At 31.0% G+C, this 11,818-nt stretch overlaps 1 protein-coding gene across 1 annotated transcript; it reads right to left on the bottom strand.

Moving 5' to 3' along the window:
* Positions 1–4,014: 4,014 nt before the first annotated feature.
* LOC107148889 (olfactory receptor 6C6) lies at positions 4,015–4,962 on the bottom strand. The gene has a single exon (XM_015493621.2). The coding sequence runs from the start codon at positions 4,957–4,959 to the stop codon at positions 4,015–4,017; it is 945 nt and encodes a 314-aa protein (XP_015349107.2). The 5' UTR covers positions 4,960–4,962.
* Positions 4,963–11,818: the final 6,856 nt, after the last annotated feature.

Here is an 11,818-nt window from a genome sequence, read left to right as displayed (position 1 = left end):
TATATATATATATATATATATATATATATATATATATATATATCTCCAATGTTGTGGTTTGTATTTTCAGTCATAGAACAATGTGTTTTGAAGAGCATATAATATTGATTATTTCAATGTATCAATTATTTTTCTTTATGAATCATGTTTTGATCTTACCCAAGATCACATGTATTTTTATTATGTTTTATCTGAAAGTTTTATACCTTTGTTTTTATAGCTATGAGTTATTTGAGTTGTGTTTTATATATAGTATTTATATATTAGTTATTGATCATGGTTGATATTTTTGCATATGGATAGTCATTTGTCAGATATCATTTGTTGAACGACAGACATAGAGAGTAATTATCAAGTTGAAAATGTTAATAGTTCCAAGTTTAAAACAACTTATAATCTGTACAAACTATTTTTTATTTCTTATGGAAAGAATTTTCAAACCTACATAATGTTATCATCTATAAAAACCCTTCTATTCTTGGTTTGTCTTTCAACTAGTAACTGTTTTATCTAAACATGTACAAGGAGGTCTGATCTAAAACTAATCTGTGACATCACTAAAGGTAGAGCTACAGATCTATTCAAGTATTTCCTTTCCAATAATTATGATATTGTAGAATGACCATTCCTTCTCAAAACCAATATTTAGTTAGAAAAGAAAAACTTTGCTCAGAATTTTTTAAAAGATTGCTACTGAATTCATGTCTCTCTATTTTTCAAGGTGCGTATTCTATGAGTCTATAATTGAGAGAAAATACAAAAATTAATTTATCAAATACCATCACATGTATGCCTACTGTTATCATAAATATTATTTCATAATTTGCTAAAAATTAGATTAAAACTTAGCAGTAAAGACTTTGATCGAAATTCATAACTTAATAAAGTACTATGGTAAACAAGAAGATTTCTCTGCTATTGTCCATAAAGCATAAACTTAGAGAATGAATAAAGAGAAATGATGATAACATTTACATGTCAATAAAAACTCAAATCAGTTTTGTTCATGCATCCACATATATTTGAAATATGATGGTGTCAACAAGATGAGCATGGTGAAAAAAATGAAGACATGTTGATGGTACTGATAATACAAGTTACCACTTACAGGGTAAAAAAGTTATCTGAGATCATGGGGTATAAGCTACCTCAGAGTAGAGATAAATATGGAAAAGAATATTTTCATACTGAAAATAAAATATTATCATTTTATACTATGAAGATGTAAACTGGGCTTTCAGAAAGCAGCAATGGGATTTATATAAAATTTATATAAAATTAGAATTTGGAGGCAAATCTCTTCTCTAGATCACATGAAAATTGTCATAATTCAAAAACAAAGTAGTCATTGTTAGAATTGCTGTATGCTTTAGAATAAAGTGATTGAGGCACAAGGAATGATTGATCTGAGATCACATGCACTCTACTTTTACACTTGGAAGGAAGTCTTGGGAGATCTAACTGAAGACATACAATAGGAAGTAAGTTTACCAAGGATAGGAGAATATCATTCTCCTAATAGATTTACCTGAGAATATTACTTGACATAGTTACAGGGGATGTAAGTGAGTTAAGTCCCAGGACCTGATATATGAGCACATTAGCACATTAATTCACTCTAAACAGAGTGAGTATTCTGTCTTGTGGAGAAAAACTTCCAAAGTCTAGACAGTAGGACAGGAAGTTCTGTGAATTACTTTATGTATATTAATATATATATATATATATATATATATGTTAATAAAATATTCCAAATGAATAAACTAGATCTTTGCAATTAGTTATGATTAAAAACCTGTAAGATGATTCCTAAAGCTTAGCTAAAAGTTGTTTTGTACTTTATGAGAAGTTCACTTACAGATGAAAACATTTAAATATATATATATTTTCATATATATATATATTTATTTATACACACAAACACAAATATATAGTTAGGCAAATATAAAGTTAGGCAAATATTCTAAAGTCTTGCTTCTATAGGTGTTATAGTAAACAAGGACCCTAGGAAACCTTGACTTTAGAGAGGGATGAGGAGAGCCTATAAGGAAAGGGATGTGAAAATTGAGGGGAAAACATAATGTTACAACATTTTTCTGTGGGGTAAGTGGATGAATTAAAGGTCTAAAATTAGAAATAAATAAGTATAGAACTATAGATTAATATTTATCATGTCAGAAAGGCAACAGAATATAATTAAAATCATAGTAAAATATCCTAAAATATCTTCATCTTTTTTTCATCTTGATCCACCTGAGTCCTTATTTGATCAAGGGATCTGATTCTTTGGAGAACTACTCATTTAGGTAATTTATTTGTGCCTGAAACATTTTGTTAGATAATAATAAACAACTTTCTTAAAATCATTTAATGTGTATTTTTAGGGAGTGAAAATGGTGAATTAAATCTAATTATACCCATTTGATTTTTTTTACAATAATATCATGTATTGAATATCATACAAACTAAAAGTTTAAGTCTTTTTAGGAAAAAAGAATTAAAGACTTAATTAAACTTTGGTTCATGAAAATAATCAAATAGATATATGCTTCTCACTCTATTCCTTGATTTCTAGACCCACTGTCACATTGATATACTATATCTCAAAATTCATAAATAGTTTAAAACAATGGTTCCTCAATTGTCCCCTGATTCTAAAACACCCCATGCTCAATTTTATTTCCAAGGCTGTACTCCCTAAAATAAAAAGTGCATATTGAAATTTTTATCTTACATATTCTTTCAATAACTTTAGTTGGAAGTGTCAAGAAAGTCTATGTTCTCAAAATACATGATGTGCTTATTAAATAAAGGATATATTGACTATATCTGAGATTTTAACAAAAAGCCCGAAGAATAAAGACTTGATACACCATAAAGAACTGATGAATGTATGAGGTCCGTGGATATATTAAATATAGTGATTTGAGTATTACAATATGGGTACATGTATTGACTATCATGCTGTACACCATGAATATGTACAATTTTTATGCATCAGTTGAAAATCAAAAGGGAATTAACATTTAAATATATCTAGGTGGTCTCTATAAAATATTTGGAAATTACTGATTCATTAGGTATAATTCCAAAACAGTATTCTGGCTAATAGTCCCTTTTATGTTTTAATATTTCCACCTCTTTAATTATTGTTGTCTCTACCTGCATCAACATATCAAGTAGCACATTCTTAAATTCTTCACAAACTCAAGTGTTATCCTTTACTGAGTGGTAAACTGCTCCAATAGCATATATTTACTGAATGAGAGAAATGTTTTCATTTCTCCTACATTACATATGGAGAAACAAAGGCAAGAAAAGTTTCCATGTTCTATGCAGTGTCCCAGAGAGTGTTTGGTAAATCATTTACTGAACCAAATTAAATATCTCAAAATCCTATTCAAAACATTAGTCTTACTGTCTACAAATGCATATAGTTATCAAACAACCCTATGTTATTTGCACATAATTACACCTCAGTCTTCTTACATATACTTTTTAGTTTAAGCAGAATAATTGCTTTCTCCTGGAAGTTATTCCTTGTCTTTTAAATATCACAGAAGTAGTCTTATCTATGCCATAATATTTTTGTAGACCTTTATTATAACACTAATTACACACTGTGTTTGTGACCTTTGGGAAATGAAAAATTATTAAAACTAAGGATTGTACTTTATTCAATGTCTGGAACCAGATAGCTATTCAATAAATACACATTGAATTAATTAGTGAATTATATACATCAAGTTACACTTATACAAAGTTCAAAGTAATGTTTGGGGGAACCTACTATTCTATAAGATGTTAATTGCAATTCAGATTTGAAAATTGTAGGATGTTACCACATAGAGTGAAATGCTTCGTGAGAAGGAATAAAATGAAAAGTGGAATACAGAGTTAAGAATTTTCTAGAGACTCTCCTTCATGATGGAACTATGAGATAGAAAAACATGATCATAACAAATGAACAAACTGGTTTTCAGTTTTAAAAGTAAGTTTGTAATTTTTATCATGTTAAGTTTTATTCTTTGAAAAACACAAAATCTTGTGTAATACATCCCAGAAGACTTCTTTCACCTGCTGGTTCCTTAGAGTATAGATAAAGGGATTTAGTAAAGGGGCAATTGAGGTATACAGCAAAGCTACACCTTTGGATACAGTCACTCTTTCTTTTGCGGATGGCTTTATATACATAAAGATACAGCTACCATATGTCATGGAGACCACAATCATGTGGGAAGTACAGGTGGAGAAAGCTTTGGTCCTTTGCTGTGCAGAAGGGAATTTCAGAATGGTCCTAACGATGCAAGCATAAGAGAGAATCACTAATACCAATGTGATTGCAAGTGTCAGCACAGCTAAGACTAAAGACATCATTTCAAGGACATGTGTGTCTGTGCAAGAGATTTGTAGGATAGGAGATGTTTCACACATAAAGTGATCAATGATTCTGGAAGCACAGAAATCCAGCTTGAGTCCCATGACCAAAGGGGGAAAGATGATTAAGAATCCAGTTGCCCAGGAGCTGAGCACTAGTAGGTAGCACACTCTGCTGTTCATAATGACTGGGTAATGCAGAGGTTTGCAGATGGCGACATAGCGGTCATAGGACATGGCAGTCAAGAGATAAAACTCTGTAACTCCTAGTAAAAGAATAAAAAATAATTGAGCTGCACAGTTATTGTAAGAAATGGTTTTGTCTCCATTCACAATGGTTATCAAGAATCTGGGAATACACACTGTTGTGAATATGACTTCCAAAAAGGAGAAATTACGGAGAAAGAAATACATGGGAGTCTTGAGGCGGGGATCCAGTAAAGTGAGAAGGATAATGATTAAGTTCCCTGTTAGGCTCAATGAGTAGTTGAGAAATAAAAACAGAAAAATCACAATTTGCAATTGTGGATCATCTGTCAGTCCTAATAGAATGAAGTCCATTTCCATTGACTGGTTCTTCATTTCTTTCTTGTGAACCTTATCAAACCTGTATAGAAAAAGGAAAAAAAATAAATACATGTGCATTAGAATACACACACAACACACACATACACAAAAGCAGAGATGGATATAATTTCTCAAATTTATTCATTTGAAATATTATTTTCTAGCCCAAAATATCAAATGACATGAAATTAAATGGTATAGGTTAATTCAAATTTTCCCCTACTCTTTCTTTAACTAATTTTCCCCAAAATTTGAATAATACATATTTTTGTTAATATGCACTTAAGCTTATCACTTACAAATAATCTCCTATCTGCACATATAAATTATGTATTAATTATTTAAAATTTATTTTATAGTACTTTTATCAAACTACCCTAGTAGTTCTAAGTTCTTCTTTTAGAATGAGTATCAGTGATGTTTGAAAATCAGGATTATATTACAATTACTGTGTTAGTGACTAAGGTACTATAGATTTCTTATAGTTGAAAATTCTACTCTTAATTTTTTTGAAATATTCTCTGTACTAACAAAGTACTATCACTGTTATCAATTTTCTTGTATTTTTAAATTCAAGTAAATATCCGTTTACCAGCATAGATGACAAACAAAACAAAGAATGATAACATTGCATAAATTAAGTATTTTAATATACAATATTTTGTCATTTTTAGATGATCTTTTTGAAACATATCTTATTATATATTTATATGATTTTGGAATTTTGTTTCACTGCCACCGTATTATTTACAAAACTATTGAATATGCAGGAGAGAATATTATTTCCTAACTTTTCTACATATAGGAATAATATTTAGTTCCATATTATACCTTCCTCTGTTAGATTAAAAGAGTCCATATGCTTCATTATATGCATTACTGTGAACTCTTAAAAGTAATGGGTTACTAAATTCCTGTGCATTGTCTTTATTCTTTTGCCTTTGTTTTATTAACATTGCTTTCCCTTCCATGTATTAATATTGCTTTTCTTTTATAATCTAATGAGGAAAAAACACTAGCATTATTCATACAAAATGTGATTTCCCAAAATAAATATTAGTGAGTAGTTTTAATATTTTCAAATAAAACTGAACACCTGCAGTCTTAAGTTACTAAGTGGTCACAAACTTTGGCATATTTTCATCATTGTTGTGTCAAAACCTCCCATTTTTTCTCTGTTCTGATTTTCAAGCTTTTCTAGAAGTCAGTCCAACAAATTCTGAAACATGTGGATCTAACAGACTGTTCTAGAACCATGCTATCTCAAATTCTAGGGAAGAATTTGTCGGTATTTTTTTCTACATCACTTCACTCATGCTAATATTCATTAAAAGTATCAGAGAAAACAAAACAAATGAAACAGATTCAACAGTATGTGAATAAAAAAACATTACATTACTTGTTATTATATGGGATTGGGAGTTACTCCTTATTCATTTGCCTTGGTTTCTCATTTAGAAAATAAGTTAAAATTATAGTGAACTTACCTTTTTTGAGCTATAATTTATTCTCCTCTGTGACAATTTCACTTGTTTATAAAATAATATTTTATTAATAAGGAGAATTATTACCCATGATTTTTGTGGAGACAAAGTAAAGAATTTCTACCTTTCCTCAAATTCATATGCATTTTGAAACTTGGGACTTGGATGTCCAAAATTTTAATAAACACTTAGCTTCCATTCCAGATATGATGAACCTTTGAAATTTTGTTTTTATAATTGAGATCACTATTATTCAAAACCTCAATTAGATACATGCTCTTTAAAATAAAATAAAAACTGGGAAATAAAGTATAAAATCACTGTTGAAACATAAATAACTTTTCCAAGAAAGAGATACCACATTGCCAACTGTATACTTATAAATGCTGCAGTCTCATCATTTTCTACTTAGTTCCAACTCCAGGGAATCTGTTGAAATAAAATAATAACAAACTCTTCTCTGGGGACAAGTGTTACAAAAGTACTAATTATTAGCAATAATAGTATTTTAAGTAGTTTAAGTCAAAATTGAACAGAAAGTATCCCTGAGGGGTATAATAAATGATTAGGAAAAAGTCAATAAAATATTTAACAGAAACATCAACAATTCACTGTCTGGGCAACAATGCAAAATTCCAAAGTGATTTACACATACAATGAAATACCAATATGTACAAAACACAAATAAATCTTAATGATTATATACTGGCTGAAAAAAACAGATATAAATTGGTTTCATAATCACAGAAAAATATTGTATAATATCATTTATATAACTCTTGAAAAGACTGAACTATTGAGACAGAAATACAATCAGTGAGTGGTTCCCTGGGCTGAAGCATAGATTGGTTAGAGAAGTATCATGACAGAAAATTTTCAGGTGACAGAAATATTTCATATTTTCATTTAGGCAGTGGTTGCATAATTTCATGTATTTGTCAAGTTCATCTAAGTGTATACCTACAAAAGATGAACCTTGTCATTAAACTCAACCTCAGTCATCTTTCCAACAAAATCATTTGTATATGATATATTTCTTAACCAGCTGTTTAGAAGACAACTTAGGACAATATTGCCTAATAAAATAGCTATTAGCCATACTTATATTTACTGAATATAAATATAATCACTTTAGGATTTTCCATTGCTGCTCCATACAGTGAATTGTTGATGTTCCTGTTAAATATTCAATAAATATAAATATGGAATTATTTATATATATATATATATTTTAATTTTTAGTATTTATTTTTTGTTTGTAACTGGACACAATCACTTTATTTATTTATTTTTTATGTGGTGCTGAGGATTAAACCCAGGGCCTCCCATGTGCTAGGTGAGTGCTCTACCGCCGAGCCACAATCCTAGCCCCTGATTTATATTTTAATCCAAATTAAATATTAAGTTTCTCAGCCATACTAACCCTATTTGAACTTCTAAATAGATACAATAGGCAATAAAAATGTAATTTGCCAATAAAAATGTAATTGGAATTTTGATAGTGTTTACATTCACTGTAAATCATGATGTGGTTAGTGTGGACATTTTATCAGTAACAAATTAACTATTCCATGGACATGGGTGTGTTCCATTTACTTATTTACTTATTGGGAAAACTTATGTATTCCTAAATTTTTTTTATCAGTGTTTTATAGTTTTCAATGCACAAAGCTATCAACTCCTTAAATAATATCTTCCTGGTTTATTTCTTTTAATTTTATGATGAATAATGTTTTCTTAATTTCCTTTTTATTTTTCTTTTGCATTTTTGTCCCTATCATAAGATATTTTGCTTGATAAATTTTAGCTAGACTTTATTACATAATATGTTGATTAATATCATCAGATTAATTCATTTTTGATGACTCACTGTAAAACACAAGGATGCATGTCTGTTTTAGTTAACTTTTCGTTGCTGTAAAAAAGAACAAAATATAGGAGGGAATTGTTTGGGGCTCATGGTTTCAGAGGAGTCAGAGAACTCCATTGCTCTGTGCCTACAGTGAAGCAGCACATCATAGGAGAAGGGCCCAGGGGAGGAAAGCTTCTCAGATCATAGCAGGGTTAGGAAGCAGGAGAGGGGTGCATTGGGAAGATGAACATTTCCAGGGCTTGCCCTCAGTGACCTATCTCTTCCAGTCATGTCTCAATGGCCTACAAATGCCATCCAGTACATTCAAACTAGGAAGGACTGATTAGGCCACAGCTAATAATCCAATCATTTGATCTTTGAAAATCCCAGTATTAAGATTTGGAGGGACATCTCATATCCAAATGATAACAATGACAGGGGAGATTTAAATAATTTTGAAGTTATGGCTTCTCAAATAATAAATAATTAATGAATCCTTTGAACATTTTCAGCTATATTTTTTTTTCACTAAGAAAATTAAATTTTGGTGAATCTGATGTATCATTTAATTTCTTACTGAATGAATTATATGCAAGTTTAAGAAGCCAATATTAGTTTGCGTAGTTCATATGTTTCTAGAAATTAGTTGATTTCTTCAAGATTTTCTATTTTATTGGAGTTAAAATTTTCAAAATAGTTTCCAATTATCTTCTGCATTTCTGTAGTGTCCATTGTAATATTTTATTTTTCATCAGATATTTTAGTAACTGGAGTTTTCCTTTTCTCTTCATTAGCATGGAAAAGGGCTTATCTATTTTATTATTTGTTCAAACAACCAACTCGTTTTTTGTCATTTATTTGAATTTTTTCTTTTGTTTCTCATTGATTTCAGCTCAGATTTTAATTATTTCCTGTCTTCTACTGCTTTTGGTGTTGATCTGTTGAGAGCCACAGCCAAAGGGGCCCCAGCAAACTTCCAGCTGCCAGCAAACTTCCAGCTGCCGGCTGATGATTGGCTCACAGCGGCCCCAGCAACATCTAGCTGATTGGCTCCTCGGCCCCAGCAACATCTAGCTGATTGGCTCCTCTGCGGTGATGCTCATTGGACTGTTTCCCTGCCCTTTCAGACCACGGAGCTGCTCATTGGGGGACTTTTTTTGGCTCCGCCCACGTGACCCAGCCAATCGGCCTCAAGAGCAGGAGGATTGTGGGAGGTGGAGAGAAGCTGGTGTGGGAGAGAGAGGCTTGTGGAAAGCCGGTGGTGGCAGTTGAGGCTCTGAGGATTTTTCCTGAGAGGCTGTTTTGTTTGGCGTGTGTGGTTCTAAAAATAAAGTTAGTTTCTTTTGACAAGTGGCTCCTGATTGTGCCCAGCCAGACTGCGGCATTGATCTGTTCTTCTTTTTATAGATCTTTGAAATGTAATGTTAGGTCATTTATTAATTGATTTTTTTTTGATGAACGACCTCAATGCAGTGAATTTTCCTCTTAATAACCTTAAGATTGTCCCAGAAATTTTGACATGTTTTATTGGTATTCTCATTTACCTCTAAGTATTTTTTTCATCTTTGATGTCTTCTGCTATCCATTCATTCAATAGTGTATTATTAAGTCTCCAGGTGTTAGTTTCTATTTTTCATTTTATCATGGATTTCTAATTTTATTCCATTATGATCTGATAGAATGCCCGGCTTTACCTCCATTTTTTTTTTTTATTTCTTAAAAGACGTTTTGTGGCCTAAGATATGGTCTATTTTAGACAATGCTTTGTGTACTGCTGAGAAGAAAGTGTATTTGCTCATTGATGAATGAAATATTTCATATAACTCCATTAAGTCTTAATTTTTTATTATTTGTATTGTTTAGTTCTATTATTTCTTTGTTTAGTTTTTGTTTAGAAGATCTGTCCAGTAGTGAGAGAGGTGTGTTAAAGTCACCCACTATTATCATGTCTATTTGATTCTTGAAATTGAGAAGGGTTTGTTTGATATACATAGATTCTCCATTGTTTGGGACATAAATATTTATGATTGTTATGCCTTTGTGATGTATAATTCCCTTAAACAGTGTGAGCTGTCCTTCTTTGTCCATTCTGATTAACTTTGGTTTGAAGTCCACTGTATCTGCTATGAGGATGGAAAACCCTGCTTGTATACGCAGTCCATGTGAATAATATATATATTTTTCCTCATCCTTTCACCTGTAGTCTGTGGATGTCTTTGCCTATGAGGTGTCTCTTGGAGACAGCATATTGCTGGGGCTTTATTTTTTAATCCAATCTGCCAGTGTATGTCTTTTCATTGATAAATTTAGGCCTTTAACATTCAAGGTTATTATTGAGATGTGATTTGTATTCCTGGTCATTTGGGTTTATTTCTAGTTTTTAATTTGACTTAGTTTCTCCATTGAATGTTCCTTTAGTGTACTTTCTCCCTTTGTTTGTTTTCACATTTTTTTTTCACTTCATTCTCATGGAATATTTTGTTGAGAATTTTCTATAGTGCAGGCTTTCTAGTGGTGAATTCTTTTAATTTTATTTTTTATTGTGAAAGGTTTTTATTTCATCTTCAAATATGAAGCCTAATTTTGCTGGATATGGGATTCTTTGTTGGCATGCATTTTCTTTGAGTGCTTGAAATATTCTATTCCAGGACCTCCTAGCTATGAGAGTCTGGGTTGAGAAATCAGCTGAGATCTGAATTAGTTTCCCCCTCTATGTAATGAGATATTTTTCTCTCAACACCTTTAAGATTCTGTCCTATTTCTGTATGTTAGTCATTCTCATTACAATGTGCTTTGGTGTGGGTTTGTTGTGATTTTTCATATTTGGTCCCCTATAAGCCTCTTGTAATTGATTTTCCATTTCATTCTTTAGGTTTTGGAAATTTTTCTGATATTATTTCATTGAAAACATAATGCTTTCCTTTGGTTTGAATCGCCACTCCTTCATCTATCATGATAAATCTTGAATTTGATCTTTTCACGTTATCTCATAATTCTTGGAAGTTCTATTTGTGGTTTCTTACCATTTTCTCTACATGGTCAAATTTATTTCAAGATTACATATTTTATTTTCATTGTCTGACGTTCTGTTTTCCAAGTGGTCTAGTCTATTGGTGATGCTTTCTATTGAATTTTTTATTGGGTTTATTGATTCTGCATTTTGAGAACTTCTGCTTGTTTTTGTTGTTGTTGTTTGCCAGAATGTATGTGTTTTTATTGAAGTGGTCTTTCACTTCATATATTTTCTTTCTGATTTCACTCTGTCAATGGATTTTAGTATTAGAGCATCTTGGCTTGTTTGTGGTGCTTTGTTTCCTTGTTTTCCCATACTGTTTGTGTTTTTTCACATCTAACACTATGGATCTGAGGCAGTACAGATTCTACCCTGTAGACTTATAGTATTCCTGAATGTTTCCTGTACCTTGCCTTTAAGGGGGAGATCAATATTAACAGTACCCAATGCAAAAAATATACAATTAATCTAATAGCTCCTATTAAAATGTCTACAGTTGATTGAGTATATAATTGATTTTTTGAG

This window comes from Marmota marmota, unplaced genomic scaffold, assembly GCF_001458135.2.
Source record: "Marmota marmota marmota unplaced genomic scaffold, marMar, whole genome shotgun sequence".
In the NCBI taxonomy this organism is placed as follows: Eukaryota; Metazoa; Chordata; class Mammalia; order Rodentia; family Sciuridae; genus Marmota; species Marmota marmota.
The sequence above is the reverse complement of the archived record's forward strand: the minus strand, read 5'-3'. Positions and strand labels throughout refer to the sequence as shown.